Source organism: Nelumbo nucifera, chromosome 3, assembly GCF_055504915.1.
Source record: "Nelumbo nucifera cultivar China Antique chromosome 3, China Antique-T2T, whole genome shotgun sequence".
In the NCBI taxonomy this organism is placed as follows: domain Eukaryota; kingdom Viridiplantae; phylum Streptophyta; class Magnoliopsida; order Proteales; family Nelumbonaceae; genus Nelumbo; species Nelumbo nucifera.
Window position 1 is genome coordinate 32,872,363 of NC_142651.1, and position 16,775 is coordinate 32,889,137.

The window sequence follows — 16,775 nt, forward strand, 5'->3', positions numbered from 1 at the left end:
TAGTTCTTAAATTTTTTAATACAAACTTTCTTTAGATAGATATAGATAAAAAGTCGGGGAGAGGATAAATAGAGATTAGAGATAATTTATTATATAAAATGTATTTTATCAATAAATAATGTATAATTATGTTCTACATGTAATATATGCATTATTTTATATTTTATTTATGTTTTTAATTTTATTTTAAAATTTTATTTATAAAAAAATATTAAAAATTGTAATTGAGGTTAAAAAAAGGGAGCAAGGCGCCGATGACAACTTGGGACACAAAAATCTCAAAAAGTTACCCAAAATTAAAAAACACCAAAATTAGACATCGAAGTGCAAAGGTATGGCCTTCCAAAGTTTGCATACACATTTAGCGTGCAACCTATCTAACCACTGAGTCGAATAGGTCAATGGTCCAACCGTTTGAGTCGGGTGATTTTTTACCAATTCAATGATTTTTTACCATCTTTCTGGTTTTACTAAAAGCAGACCTGAAATCTTGACCAATGGTGGGTTGAAAACACTGGTTTAGGTAGGCCTTTGCTTGTTGAGCTTGTTGAGCTTTGGGTTGTGGGAATGGGGAGTAAATTCAAGGTAAAAAGTGTTTTGGGCATTTTCAAGAGTTATCCATTAAACAAGACAAAAAGCTAAAGTTTCACGCTCTCTTTTGGTTGATGATCAATTTTCTTATTCCAATAATGCCCTTTTATATTCATATACCCATGATACCTGTTTTGTATGAATTATTTTTTTCTACCTAGAAGGCGAGAAACAATAAGGGCCCATTTGACAAGTCTTTTTGAGAAGATCTTCTTGTAGTTCAGACAATCAAAAGATACATTGAGCGTTTGACATAAGATCTGGGTAGCTTGAAGACCGTTTGGCAGACGTACGTCTTTCTATGCGTTGTTTCGGGTCTTTCCTTGCAAGATTAAAACATGAAAGATGTGAGAAGCTTCATTTGGAGTTTTCCGTCAGCCCAAAATGAGCTTCTTGCGTCTTTTCGGCGCCCCATCTTTTGGTGGTTAGATTTTTCACGTGCCAAACGGGAATAGACCAATTTTCTGTCTTCCCGACTTGTAAACAGCCGAAAGACCGCGCAAAAAGATGCACCAAATGGGCCCTAAATTATTTTCTTCTCTTATTCTTCTTTCTTGTGCATTGCCTTGGTTTCTCCACTTACTCTCACTCTACTTCATGCATCATATTATTTCCCTTGATTTGGTTTCCTTTCTTTTTCTCTTTAAATGGTGTTAGGGGTGTAGGGAAGTCAATGGACCGGTTTTGGGTTGGACCCCATCCAAATCAAAATTAATTTGAACAGACTGGATGAACGAATAAGACATACTGAATTGGACCATTCCAGTTCAAAGTATTTATTGGATTGGATTGGATCTAGTCCATCCATAATGAATTTATAATAGATTGGGTGGAATTGAATGATGCATTGATAGAATATAAGAATACAAGTGTCAATGGACCAAGTTTAGGTTAGAACCAATTTGAACAGATTGAGTGGTCCAGACATTGAATTAGACTGATCCAAAAGTGCCAAATTAGATTAGACCTGGTCCATCTGGAATGGACTCATTGGACTAAATTCAGTCCAATTGACACCCCTACATCCAAGGCGTGGATCATTGCGCAGTAAGAAAAAAACGTAAGGCTTGGTGATGATGCAGTAATTCCAGCCGCCTTCCATGTTACCCCCCCTCCCTTCTCTCCCAACTCAGGTGCAAGCAGGATTCGATCCCAAATCTCTGCTACCACCAGCAAAAACCTTACCAGCCAATTGTTATCCTGGTTTTGATTTTTTCTTTTATATCTTTTGAAAGGCTACACAACGGATCAACAGGAAAACCTTACCAATCAATTGGTATCCTGGTTTTGATTTTTTCTTTTATATCTTTTGAAGGGCTACACAAAGGATAGCCAATAACCCCCTCCTCTCTCCCAACCCAGGTGGGAACAGGATTAGATCCCAAATCTCTGCTACCACCAGCTGGAAACCTTACCAATTAATTGGTATCCTGGTTTTGACTTGATCATTGATTTTGTGTATATGTGTTACGTGCACCATTTTTTTTCCATAAGAACATCTCCCAATGACAATTATGGCATATATTCCCAATGCACGCTGAGATGTGAATGTGGGGTGCCATGTGAATTCCTCGTAGCTGTAACTTCTCCATACTGCTTTGAAAATGTTGATTTTCTTTGTATCCTGTCATTATCTAATGAAAAAGGTGCGTGTCGGACTCGGAAGCATCTTCCCATGAATGAACATACAAATAGAGTCCCAATGCAAAACATACAACTACAGATAATAAAGGCTGCAATTGTTGTGAAGACTGTGATTCTGATCTCTTAGTAAAGAATGGATGCTTGAGCTCAGATGCACATATCCCCCCCTTTTTTTACAAATCAAATATATAGTAGATTCTATTTTCTCTAAATAATAAATAAAAATAACAATAAAAAAGAAATTAACGGAACACACTGAATTTGCCTCTATACCAATATTGTGAGAGCTATTTTCTCATAAAAATAAATAAATAGAATCGGTTCAACTATGGTGCTGGAAAGCATGGTTTTGAAAACTGGATCAAGCAGGGCAATCAAATTGGTTGACCCGGGAACCGGTCAGGCAACCGGTCTTGTTTCACCCTAAAACCATTTGGTAAGCAGCCTGCTGACCCAAACAGTCAAAACTATCAATCCAAATAACAGTTTTTGGACATTTTTTTTTATTTTAATTTTCTATTTTTTAAATCAAAACAGACCGTCTGTTCAAACGATACGGTCAGAACCGTTTGACCCAAAATCTATAACAAAAACAGTTCCGTGTCCCGTCTGATTTTTAAAATATTGCTAGACAGATGTGGTACTGGAAAATCATTAAAGTGATAACTAATAGGTGAGTTTTCATCTAAATTCACACGGGGAGGGGGTGATTGGTCAAAGCCTTTTGGTATCATGTATTTTTGACAACATAGATTTTTCCAAAAAGAATTACAAAAAAACGAAAAACTCACAACCCAAAAAATAATGTTTGGGTTAGAATGATGATGCATGGGAAATTTATGGTTTAAACCCTAATAAATTTTATTGATTTCTGATTTTATTTTTCCAAACCCCCCACCCATTCTATAATACCTTTTTTTATAGATTATCCTACATTTTACTATCAATTTATCATCATTTCTGTACAAACCTATAAAAATTTAAGAATCGGAGAATACAAACCTATAAAAAATTATTATATTAACAGGAGAATCAATAAAACCCCAAAAAGAATTTCTTAACAGATAAACGGAAAGGGGATATATCCACAAAATCTAATAAACCCAACCAGACAAAAGGTGTCCATGAACATGAACATGATTTTTAAAAGTTAATCAATGATTATTTGTATAACAGATCAATCGTAAATATAATTAATATTCAAGTATAATTGTGTAAAGACCCACATTGGAAATAACAAGAAAGATCTCTACACTTTGTTGGTTGCAGACCTGATCTACATACAGAAGAGAGAGAGTGTGTGTGTGAGAGAGAGAAAAAAAAAAAGAAATGCTAACTTAAAGTGAGTATAGAAAAAAAAAAAAAAGGATGCAATGCATCATTTATGAGAGGAATTCTGATCAGTGAACAACAACCCGGTTGCACTTGCATCATGCATGCCCTAACCAACCTTGAAAAGTTGAACCAACTCATAATAGTGCATCATGCATGGTTATACGCGTACGGTAACAGAAGGTGCAGCGGCAGCTGCGGCAGAAGAAGCTGCGCCTCCGATGAAGGAGAGGAATCCGGTAGCCGTAGGTTCAGGTTCGTCGAGAAAGAGATCCTCTGGAACCCTAAATGAGCCGTGAGCGCAGACGATGGCTAAACCGATCATGAGAGTGGAGATGATGAGCGAGCCGACGCTGGTAAGGAAGACGACAATGAAGGTCAGCAAAATTAAACCGCCGAGGGTCTCTCGATCGCTGAAGGTACGACCAAAGAGGACAAGAGGAGGATCGGAAGGGCGGAAGAGGTAGAGGAAGAGCCAGGCGGCGAGGAGGCAGAGAAGGACTAGGAGAGAGAAGGGGTGAGAGAGGAGAGAGAGGGCAAGAACGCCGGCAAGGAGGATAGCGTAGTTGACGCGAAAGTAGGAGAAGTTGTTGCGGGCACGTGAAGTGGCTTCGGAGAGGGAATCGGGACGAGAGAAGGCGGAGCGGTCGATGAGCTCCGCCCATGGGCGGCGCTTGGAGAAGCCTTGGCGGGCCAAATCGTTGATTCTGGAAATGAAGGCGCGGAATGCGGGTGTGGCGATAGGTGGCTGAGAGGGTTGTGGGGTGGAGATTGGGAGGGTGGTGGGCTGGGGTGGTGGTGGTGGTGCAGACGACGACGACATGGTTGGAAATTGGAGTTGGATGAATGGAGGAATATCTATGTTGTGAAATTGTGAATCAGAATCAGAAATGTGTGTGAGTTGTCTAAAAGTGTGTTTGGTAGAGGGGAAGGCGGAATGTGGATCTGCGAGGGGGATTTGGCGGAGAGAAGGAAAAGTAAGGAGGACTAAGGTAATTTTTTTTTTAATTTATTATTATAGGGGGGGGGGGGGGGGGGGGTTGCGAGGAGGAGCGAAGGAGAGAAGAAAGTGGGCTGGAGCTACAAAACATACCCTTCTTTTATAGTTTGGTTTTTCTCCCGATAAAAAGGAAACTGAATTGATGGTTATAACTGAGTGGCCGTTTGGTTAACGGGAATAGGGGTCTAGCCATTTAGATTTTAACCGTTTGATTGGGCAGAATTAGAATGGATTCCGGTGAGAGTTGGAACGGCATTTTCTCATTTGAGGTAATGGCCATTACTTCCCCTTTTCTTAGAATGAAATCCCATTCCAATTGATTTTAATTTCATTCCAGTTTTTATCTAAACCAAACAGACTATTCTGATTTTGATTTTGATTCCAGTTCCAATCCCGATTGTAAATTAATCTGACTGTGAGAAATCCCATAGTTCAATCCTTTATGTTTTAAAATAAAAAACCTACAAAATTCTAACAAGTTTAGGAAGAGAGAGGGAGAACATGGACAACATTTTTTTTGGAGGGTAGCTCATCCCCAACCCTGGTGGCAGCAGAATTTGATCGCTTGATTGTCTTCTAGTATATACAATTGAATCAATCAACAGATGTATATGAAAAGAGGAAAGAGGAATGAAATAATGGTGGTCTGGTCTTGTGCACTTTTCCTGGAACAGTTAGTAATTAAGGCTCAGTTTGGAAGGAGTACAAATACAAACATATAGGGTGTAAAACCTTGCATTTCCAAACGGAGCCTAAATATTTCTTTTGTTTAATGTTAGTAAAAAAAAAGAATGATATGTTATGACTTTTCTTCTTCCATAAACACTTTTTTTTTATTGATTGGCATACACGGAAAATCATTTTTCCAAAGTCTCTTACCAAATATCTGTTCAACCCCTTCACTAGTGCCATGAGAACCACTAGAAAATGGTGGAATAATTAGGATATGGAATTAAAGGACATGATTAGGGCTAAAACTTGGGCTGGGCTAGCCGAACCCAGCCCATAAAAATAGGGTTGGGTTGAAGTTTGAGTTAGGGTTAGGGTTAAAGTTGAAAAGTATAAATCCAGCTTAACTTTGGCCGTTAGGGTTGATTCCTTGACTAACCCAACCCAACCCAATCCAACCTGAACCTGACTTAATCTTCATATTTGCATAAAAAAAACATGGTAATTAAAATCTAAGAAATGGGTACATTTGACAAAAACTAAAAACGTAGAGAGAAGAAAGGTCAGCCCAAGCCCAACTTGACCTCCACGGGTCTAACTTGGCCCGACTTGTGCTCCTAGACAAGATAGGGAATCCAAACAAATCCTAAGAAATACAAATACATACTTTAACAACTTGTTAAATAATACATTATATTGCAATCAACATACAGGCCATGATTGACTGTAATTTACATTCTATACTTTCTAAACTTTTAAAATCATTTGAATTTAACAAGTTATAGGGGGTCAAAAATCATTTATACAAGTCACTGAATTTAACAACATACGGGCCATGTGCCGGCAGGTCTCAAAACTGATATGTATCAGCCGATACCGATACGTAGTAGCAAGGTTGAGATAAACTCTGCTTGGTCCATTCCAAAATCCAAATTTCCCATCAGTTGGTGTTAGAAAGAGTAGAGGAAACGGGAAAATGGAAGTAACCAAAGAAATTAGTTCACAACAATTTTCTCACAAGTGAAATTTTCTTTGCTTGCAGTCTAGACTCTAGATGATACCACAAGAAAATGCATTACACTGCGTATTTGTTTAATGGACTATACACTCGAGAGAATCCAAGACAGAATAGTAAAATAAAAATGATGGCGAACATCAAGTAAAACAGATTTTTACAGAAACTTTGCTCCTTTCAGAGCATGGAATGCTTGGTCTGGTATCTCTTGTTGCATTCAGAAAGAACACAGCAATTGAACAAGCTCCCGCCTGGACATCAAAAGATGATTGATCACAAGTGTACCTGAAACTATAAACGTTACATACAGTGCTTCAGTGAATCTCCAGCACCCTGAAAGAAGCAATATGAGAGGGCAAAATCAGCGATAAAGATGCTAACGAGAGAGATCACCACTGCTGAAGTGGTTGATTCGCCAACGCCTTTGGCACCTCCCATGGTGGTAACTCCCCATGCACAGCTCACTATAGCAATGATGCCCCCAAAAACCTGCGACTTGATCATCGCACTGATAATATCCCAAGGCCTAAGAGCTCTCTGAGCTGAATCCAAGATAATGTTAATGCTAATCCCATAAACACCATCAGCCAAAAGAGCACTAGATGCCATTCCTACTGTAAAACACATGAGAGTCAAAATTGGCACAGCCATGCAGCAAGCAATCACCCTGGGTATGACCAGGTAATCCACTGGATTAGCACCAAGCACCCTCAGTGTATCAGTCTGTTCGGAGACCTGCATTGTCCCTAATTCTGCTGCAAATGCACTTCCTATGCGGCCAGCTACAACAACTGATGTAACCACAGGACTTAGCTCTCTAGAGAAGGCTAGGGCCAATACACCACCAACGGATTTGTGTAGCCCTAATCTGGTGAACTCTCTAACGAATTGAATTGTGAAAGCCATACCAATAAAAGCTGAGGTCAAGAGGCAAACCCCAACTGATCTAGGTCCTACCCTCTCCAGTTGCTGAAGGGTGTTGTTCCGATGGACTTTACCTTTCAGAGTTCTAATAATCACCTGTCCTGCCAGGATGAGAACAGATAATCCCCTCCACAGGTACCTAGGAGGAGACCATTTGCTCAACAAGGGTTCAGGTGCATGGTTTGTGTTTGGCTTTTCTTGGGAGACAAAGAGAGGCGGCTGATTGTCATCTGAATTTGGAGTTGAACAAACAAGTTTTCCATGTCGAGTGGACTTGTTAAAACCATATTTCAAATCTCTTCCATGGAATCCTAGTCCCTGAGCAGGTCCTTTCAGGTTCAGGGCTTTCCTTTTTGTCCAATCTATCAGTTCAAGGGGACTTCTCCTGCAAGTGTTCAGGGGTTCAAGTTCAAAATTTCAAATTAATATGTACATGAATGATATTAAATGAGAGAGAGCAAGACCAAGAGAAAACCTGTCAGAACAATTAAAAGAGTGAAGATAAAGAGTCTGCATGGTTTTTGCTGGTCACCTGCTACTCAACAATTGCATCCACGTCCAATCAAATGGTTCCTTGCTTCTGCTAAGTACAGAAAAGAAAGGAACTTTCAAACAAGTTCAAAGAAGATTTTTTTATCAATAACTGTGGAAATTTATTAAATTAAAAGCAATTAAGTACAATGAGGCATAGAAAATGGGAGAGAAGACCAAGCAAAATCTTAAAAAAAAAAAGATACAAAACTAGGAGTATAGGGTCAAGCTGAGCAATGGGTGGGTATAAGTAATCTTTGCCTGGTGCAGGCCATCATTAGGCTTTACGTAAAAGCATAGCTTAGACCTGTGCACCCACATTGATCAATAACACTTTCATTAAATCATCAGTAGAAAATTTACAGGAGGAAGACAAACACACTTATCTTCCAAGAGCCACTAAGAGCCTCATAAAAGGAAGAAAAAAGAAGAAAAAGAGAAAAGAGAAAAGAGAAAAGAATACACTAAAGTTACAGCTTAGCCCAAAATAGTGAATCCCTTTCTGCCCCTTGTTTAGCTAAACCGTTAGCTAGGGAATTAGCCGATCTTTTAACCCAACATGTCTTAACTTCCATCTCCTGCACCAGCCACATGAATTTCCTCCTCTCATTATTATACTTCCATAAACCATTTTGATCTTTACTCAGCCATCCTATCACCACCTCTGAATCCCCTTCAATTATGAGTTTCTTGATGTTCAACTCCTTAGCTTTCCGGACTCCTTCCATAACTGCAAAGATCTCAGTTCTAAGGGAGTCACCCACTCCAATTGGGCCTGAGAACATGGCAGAGATGACCCCACTTTCGTCCCTAAAAACACCTCCAATCCCCGATTGCCCCGGATTTCCCCTACTGCATCCATCAAAGTTTAATTTCAAGAATCCACTAAGTGGGGGAGTCCAAGCCACTTTCATTACTGACTTGGTCTGTGTGCAATTTGCAATTTCACCCCACTTCCTCAACATGTCATCCACAGTGTAATCTGTGAATAGTTCCAAATATTTCAGCCACTATACCGCCCTAATATGTATGATAGCCCTCAGATCTGCTGCTCCTCATTGGGTTTTTGAGAATATCCTGGAGTTTCTTTCCTCCCACAATGTCCAACATACTGCAGCCCTTAGTCCTCTCCACATTATCCTTCCCATTTTTATCCGCCACCTGAAAAAGTTAGGGGAGAAAAGGCCCTGCAAGTCTGATGGGGGATTCCAACTGCGTCCAAATAAGGAGGAAGCCCAATCCCAAATTGACCTCGCAAAGTGGCAAGACATCAGTAGGTGAAAACCAGTCTCCCCATCCGCTTTACATAGAACACACAACTGAGGTGACAAACAAGTATTGGGTCTCTTCTTTTGGAGTAGATCACCAGTGTTAATTCTTTCCAGATAGGCCTCCCAACAAAAACTACCAACCCTAGGAGGTATTGCTCTGCACCAAACCTCACCAACAGAGGAAAGGGGGGAAGGTAGGACTGGTGGACTGACTTAAGACTTTGAAGAACGAGGCACAAGAGAAGATGCCATTGGGGGTAGGTGTCCAAATTCTAGAGTCCTCCCTAGTGGGGTCTAAGACAACATTATCAAGAAGTGCAATAGCTCGAAATATTGTCAAGGTCTGAGTCCCTCAAATCCCTTCTTAAACCCAAGTTCCACCCAATCCCAGAAGTGGAAGAGGACGGGGTGATGAAAGACGAGATTGGCTCATTTTTCAAATCAGATAGAGCATACAAAGAAAGAAATTGATCCTTTAAAGGGGCGCTCCCCACCCAGGTTTGTTCCCAAAATTTTATGGAATTACCGGAATTCAAGTCATACCTGATATTAGGGGAGAAAACTGGTAGCAGGTCATGAATGGATTTCCAAGGAGAGTTGCTTGTGGTCCTACCTCTGATTCCAGTGTCCCATCCATTGTCCTCCGGCCCATGTATACTTGCCACTATTTTAGCCTATAGCTTCTCCTTCTCCATAGGGAACCTCCACAACCACTTCCCCAACAGAGTCATATTCCTTCTCCTGATACTCCCAAGCCCCACACCACCACAAGACTTACTCCTACACACCATCTCCCAGCTAACTCTGTGATCCCTCATCTCCTCTCCTGGCTCCCACAGGAAATCTCTCATAAACTTCTCTAATCTGTTAGCGACCTTCACTGAGATTTTAAACACCGATAGGAAAAAGATGGGTAAGTTAGCAAGTGTGGCCTTAATTAGTGTAATTCTTCCACCGAGAGAGAGGTAATTCTTTTTCCAGGATACCAGTCTTTTTTCAAACCTTTCCACCACCGGGTTCCAAAAGCTTTCTCGCATGGGATTATCACCTAATGGCAACCCTAAGTAGTTCAACGGCCACCCCACAACTTCACAGCGCAACAGTTCAGCACTCTCCCTGAGCTCTCCCTCCTCCAAGTTCACCCCCACTATACAACTTTTCCCGAGGTTAACCTTCAAGTTAGACATTTGCTCAAACAGTTGTATCACCAACTTCAAGTTCCTGATCAAGCTCACATTACCGCCTTCACAAAATAGAATCGTGTCATCAGCAAACTGTAGGTGAGTGAGGGGGGTTTCCACCCTCCCAACTCTCCAGCCTCTAATGAACCCCCTATCATCTGCTCGGTGGATCAGTTTCCCCAGAACCTCCGCAATTAGAATGAACAAGAAAGGAGACAGGGGGTCTCCTTGTCTTATACCCCTACTGGCTGGAAAGAAATCTACCACTGTCCCATTCACTAGTACTGAATAATGACAACTCCTGACACAACCCATGATCCACTTGCACCATCTAGCCCCAAATCCAAATTTAGTCAAAACTCTCCTCAAGAAATCCTAGTCCACCAAGTCATAAGCCTTTTCCAAGTTCAACTTACAAACCACTCCCTTCTTCCTATCCCTCTTAAAGTTCTCCACACTCTCATTAGCAATTAAAATCAGATCAGTAATTTGTCTCCCACTCACAAATGCTCCTTGATAGTGTGCAATGATATCGGGCAATACCTTCTTCAACCTCATAGACAACACTTTTGCAATGATCTTATACAAGCTATTAACCAGGCTAATTGGCCTAAAATCCTTCGGGTGGGATGCATCTTTCTTTTTTGGAATTAAAGCTATAAATGTAGAGTTCACACCCAGATTGACAATTCCTCTCCTGAAAAACTCCTCAAACACCCGCAAGAGATCATCTTTCACGATATCCCAACAATCCTGATAAAAAGCCATTGTGAACCCATCCGGCCCTGGAGCTTTTGTTCTATCCATAGAAAACACAGCCTCCTTGATCTCTTCTAGAGTAAAGCTTCTTTCCAGCCTTCTCTTGTTCTCCACCCCTACATCTGGCCAATCCAGACCTTCTACCCACACCCTTCTACTTACAGGCCTTCTTAGAATAGATTTGAAGTGCTCCACACAGGCCCTGGCAATCTCCTCTTGTTGTACTAACTCAACTCCATCTACTACCAATTTGGAGATAAAGTTCTTCCTTCTCCTACCATCTGCTAGAGAATGGAAATACCTAGTGTTTCTGTCTCCCTCTTGCAACCACTTACATCGAGATTTTTGCCTCCAACTAATTTCCTCCTTGTGCAGACAATCCTCTATTTGTCTTCTCAAATCTCTCCTGAGATCATTGGCTTCCTCTCCAAATTCACCCCTTTCTTCTTTAGAGTCAAGGCTTTCAATCTTATCCATCAAATCTCCCTTTCTTTCTTCTATCCTCCCAAACTCCATCAAGTTCCACTCCCTGATTCTTGCTTTCAAGAATTGTAGTTTCTTATGAAATCTCATCCCCTCCCATTCCACCAGTGGGTTACAGTCATGCCACCATTCCCTCACTTTGTAAGTAAACCCTGGATGAAGTAACCACATAAATTCAAATCTAAAGGGGGGGTAGGACCTCCACACCTTCTTTCCTCCTTACATAATACTATGGGCCAGTGATCTGAGGTCACCCTTGGGAGATCTCTAGAAGCCAAGGTTCCCCAATATTCTTCCCAATCCAAAGAGAACAGGAATCTATCCAGTTTAGAGCAAATGGGTCTAGATTGGAGGTTTGACCATGTAAATGTCTTATGGGCTAGGGGAATCTCTTTAAGCTCAAAGGCATCCACAAAACTATTAAACTTCCTCATGCTTTTTGTCACCCTCTGGTTAACCTTATTGGACTCCTCCGAGAATCTGATCACATTGAAATCCCCACCCATGCACCAAGGCCCATCCCACAACCCTCTAACATCAGCCAATTCCTCCCACAACTCCTTTCTCTATATATAGTCATTCGGTCCGTAAACATTTGTGAGCACCCATGTATAGTCATCCTCTTGCTGCTTAAACTTCAAAGACACCGAGTACTTTCCGATCAACTCCTCCAGACCTTCCACCACATCCTTCTTCCACATTGTTACAATCCCCCCGGAAGCACCCCACAAGGGAGCAACCACCCAGCTAATTCCCCAGGCTTTCCATACACTCCTTGCCCATTTATCATTAAACTGCATTCTCTTAGACTCTTGTAGCAGCACAATGTCTGGGTCACACCGTCTTATTACCTCTTTTATTGGTGCCCTCTTCCTTCAACTCCTAATTCCCCTCACATTCCAACTAAGAATCTTCATTCCGCTTCTTGGTAAACCCCTTGCCACTTACCACTACTTTCCCCTTTCCTCCTGTCTCCCTTTATCCCGAGCCTCTTATCACCTTCTATATCTCTCTTCAATCTCTCTACTTCACTCAATCTCCTCTTCTTTATTTTGATCTTCTCCTTCCTCTTCTGTAAGTTTTCTTTCAGCACATTCAGATCTTTCAACCTGCAACCTAGCTTCCCTACAAATTCTGCTATCATGTCTTCTCTCACCGAGTCCACCAGCCCTACCCTTCCTACAGAATCCCCTCCATCTCTATCCACCTGCCCCTTCTTCCTCTCCTCTAGTCCCACCTCTATTATTTCTTCTCCATCCACCCTCCCTTTCCTAATACCTCCCTCTAACCCTGCTCTCTCCCCGTAGCCCTCTCCAACTCTACCCTCATTCCTTTCCCTCCTCTCCACTAACCCCTCCCCTCTTCCTACCTCCCCTTCCCCTCTCCAGATCAGCTCTCCTTCCACTTCCTTAAGCACTCTTTCAATAATTTCCCATACTTTTTCACTCCTAAACCTTCCTTCCGGCACCCTCCCACCTTCCTTCCTTCCGGTCTCTCCCTCCTCGGAGAGCCCGTCTGCTGGCTCGGCTACATATTCATGGGCTACAGGACATGGAGCAGGAATGGAATCTGGAACCAAAGACACTGGAGACACATTAGTAGCACAAACCAAAATCACTTGGTTACCTGGGACTGATGGACAAGCTGGAAAAGGACTGCTCCTTGCCTCCCTCTCTTGTTCTAGAGGTTGGTAAATATTTATCTCCCTGAGTTGGTCGGGAAGTACTTCTGTCCTTTAGTCACTCTGGTGATCTTTCCACTCTACCCCTGGCTCACCCCTTGATGATGTGTTCCTGCTCTAATTACAATTCTCCCGGTCTGCCCCTTCTGATCCTCCTTGCACACTCTATGGTCTTGGGAACGGGTTGTACCGCTTACCATCGTCGTCACCCTGAAATAAACTTACAATATTCCACCCATCCATGTCACCTCCAACGCAGCTGCCTTCGTCGTTTGCACTGCCCACGCTAGTACCATCAACCGAGCAGTCCTCTGAGTCTCCACCTTCACTGCACTGCGCCCAACCTTCATCCTTATCTTCCTTCTCTTCAGGTCTTCCCTTAACGTAACTTGGCTTCGGCTTCTCCAAGGAGTGCCGCAGGGGGCTAAACTCCTTCAGCCTTCGCCGGGAAACCCACTGCAAGTTGAGCTTCTTCTCTGTTTTCCAGCGTTGCGCGCGTTCCCCCCTGTCTCGCGACTGGGAACGATGATAGACCATTAGCATCGTCTATCTTAGTCGTGTCCCCAGTCACGTGAGTTACTAAAGGTTCACGCGCCTTCTTAAAACATTGGATCGGGCCCGCTGACCCAAATGGGCCTTTAATCGCACCCAAGACGTTTCGAATGGGCTTTGGCTTTGGCTCATTTTTAAGCCACTGCGACCTCATGTGACTTTTAAAAAGAGTCACACGCATCCGACCCCAGGCTCGGATTGGTTTTATCCGGTCTAGATCCAGTTCTTCCTTGGACCGGCTCCTTTTCCTTGTTCAAACAGGTCAGGTTGGCGCCGGTTACAACCTATGCAAAGGACCTGCCACCCTCCAGACTGTTCACTGCTCCCACACGCATAAAACCCACCCCCTGAATGCTACTCTTTTGTTTCTCCAGTCTTGGTTTTTCCATTTTTGTGAAAGTTCTTTTCTTGTTTGAATCAACCAATCCCTTCTTGCCACGCAATACTTCTTCAACCTTCTCATCTCCCTCCCTACGAGCCTCCTTCCAGAGCACCGATTCAAAGGATGAAGCCAACCACACTGAATAGCAAAGCCTTTCAACTAGCACCTCAATCTTTCGAGGAATCTCCTCAGGTTTTACACCATTCAATAAAATAGAAGCTGAACAAAGGTCTCCCCAAAAGGCACCTCCTAAAGATCCTCCACACATCAAAGCAATGGCTTCAGCAACTTCCTGCTTCCACAAGTTAAAGGGAAGGCCTAAGAGACGCACCAGCACTCCATCTTCAACAAAGAAATCTTTGGAGTTTTACTTCTTGTGATTTGTGAACCTAAATTCGGAGATCAGGGGGAATATTGAGACAATGGATAAAGTAGGTCGCCAGCATTGTAGAGCAAAATATAAGGTCTTAAAGTTTCTACTTGGGTTGAGAAGACCTTGTTTGAAAAGTCTGAAGGTCCTAGTTGGAAAACACAATCACCACATTAACTTAGAGTGTGGGAGTTCTATGTCCATAACTCCATATAACGAAAAACTAGAAAACAGTAAAAAAGAAGAAGCTAGTCCCAAATTTTGTTAGATTCAAACGGCTGAAAAGGAGAAATCTTGGACAAGGCTGGTCAAAGAGTCCATGAATCAGACAATTTTGAAAGGGCAGTAATCCACCATTTACTAGATAAATCTCTTAAGCCAGATGTTGATATAAGGGATTTACTAGGGTTAATCCATGCCATTGCCAACTTGCAGAGCTATAGTGGCATTAGAAAACACCTGTCTGTCAATAGTTCTGACAGTCCAACCAACAAGCACGATTCTTTAATAAACATTTTTTTACTCCCAGATTTTTTTCAGATATAGCTATTGGAATTTGGAAACCCAGGCCCCTGGTTTAAGCAAACGTGAAGAGGACTCATCCCACTGAAAGCAACTGCAAAGATAACCAACATGATAATACTGTTTTGCTAAAAGGAGTCTCAAATGGTGTGGGGGCATGGACTGAGCATTGAAGAAAAGAAGAAAAAAGGGGAGGAGAGATACCTGAAGCCAGTCTCCTCTGATTGTCGATTTTTTTTTTTGCTCGCCTATAACCACCATTGAAGCTTCTTCCTCCCCTCCACTTTCACCCGCGATCAAAGACCCAAAAGCGTTTTTTTTTTTATTTTTTATTTTATGAGTAAGCCCTAGTGATTTCAATCCATTTTCAGCCGTTAGTTTCCATTTCGTTAGCCCGCCCCCCACCTCCTCACCGAGTATCCCCCCCCGCGCAATTTTTATTTCTAATTTTCTGTTCTTTCCGCTAAGCCCCTGCTAAACCTAGTGCCCTCCACCGGTTGTAATGCTTTCTCCGGCGGACAGTGATTTCACGGCAATTATACGAAGTCTCCCTGCGATCACCAACGAAATGAGACTGATAATTCTGCTAATTTTTCTTTTCCTGCCTAAACTCTCATCCCTGTTCCTTTTCACGAAGAACCCAAATTAATCTGCTAGCACCGTGACCATTATCAGTTCAGTTGCATTCGAATGGTAATCTTTTTGCTCAACTAGTGGGATATGACAAATTAAGAACGACTTATTCAGCAAACAAACAAAGGGAAAAACTATACAACAAATTCTAAAAAGTTGCTGGTCTCTGTAGAAAAATAAAGAGGTCTCTGTATGCTCCAGTTCGAACTAGAAAATACCATATTCATTCGACGACATGAGATTCTTCAGCAAAGATTTACCTGCGTTTAAATCGCCGGAATCGAGTTGCCCTGTCTATTCTCGCCGATGAGATTAATCCCCGCTAGAGAGATGAAAAGGTTTGGATCCTAACAAGAAGAGAAAAGAGGGTTTGGGTCCTTGGTGAAGAGTTGCCGGAGTCCCGTTTCGCCGATGATCGCAGGGAACCTTTATATTGTCGTCGGTAAAATCGCCGGCCGCCGAGAAAAGCACTGCAACCGGCAACCGGTGGATGGCGCTTGGGACTAGGGTTTTATACTTTCATTGCCGGAGAAAACAGGAGAGGCAGGGGGACAATACTGGGGCTGGGGGGTGGGAGCGTGGTCTAACGGAATGGAGACTAACGACTGTTAGGCTCCCCGCCACTCGTGTGAGTCGTGTACACGAATTCACATTATTTTGTGAGGATTCTGCGAGGCGCCAGGCAGGAGGAGCAGATCCGGATGTCATTCTCTTTTTTCCCAAGTTCTGATCTGACCGTCTAGCGTGCACTGCACCTTTAAATTTTAAAACATGTGTTATTTAGCATTACTCTCGAGTTGCACGTGTTAAGGAGAGAGAAGCAGCCACAGCCACAGCCACAGCCAGCGGTTGGGCTTCATTTTTTTCGGTAGAAATTAGAAAGGATTTAAATACACAAGAAAAAAAAAAAAACCATAATAAGAAAGAAAAAATTTCTTAAAAGTATCTCGAAACTGACTAAACTCTACCTTACCCTCAAATTTTATTGATAATTAACATGATCAGTGAGTATCAACGGAAAAAATGAAATGTTAAATTTGCCCTTTACGATTTCTTAAATTTTCAACATAAACCCGAACCCGATTGATGACATCTCTGTTGTAATTCAGCTACTGACAAAATTGGTGTCTCATTCGCCACTCGAACATTAGCGATACGTCCTAGAGTGTTTCGGGGTTTGGTCAAAGGGTAAATCGGCCTTAAACTAATCTCTCTGAATTAGTTTTAAAGAAGAA

At 42.1% G+C, this 16,775-nt stretch overlaps 1 protein-coding gene and 1 pseudogene across 10 annotated transcripts; both read right to left on the bottom strand.

Annotated features, from left to right (window-relative positions):
- Positions 1–3,419: 3,419 nt before the first annotated feature.
- LOC104591888 (PRA1 family protein B3 pseudogene) lies at positions 3,420–4,586 on the bottom strand (annotated as a pseudogene).
- A 1,627-nt stretch (positions 4,587–6,213) lies between these two features.
- ABCI14 (trigalactosyldiacylglycerol 1) lies at positions 6,214–16,165 on the bottom strand. Of its 10 annotated transcripts, none has more exons than XM_088901143.1 (3): positions 15,801–16,165; positions 7,651–7,755; positions 6,214–7,560 (listed from the first exon to the last, which is right to left on the bottom strand). In XM_088901143.1, exons 2-3 carry the CDS (start codon positions 7,689–7,691, stop codon positions 6,552–6,554), a joined length of 1,050 nt encoding a protein of 349 aa, XP_088757269.1. In that variant the 5' UTR covers positions 7,692–7,755; positions 15,801–16,165; the 3' UTR covers positions 6,214–6,551. The 10 variants fall into 10 exon arrangements, with proteins under 10 accessions (XP_088757269.1, XP_088757270.1, XP_088757274.1 ...); XM_088901144.1 differs by having other exon boundaries at positions 7,651–7,758; XM_088901148.1 differs by having other exon boundaries at positions 7,708–7,755; positions 15,801–16,124.
- Positions 16,166–16,775: the final 610 nt, after the last annotated feature.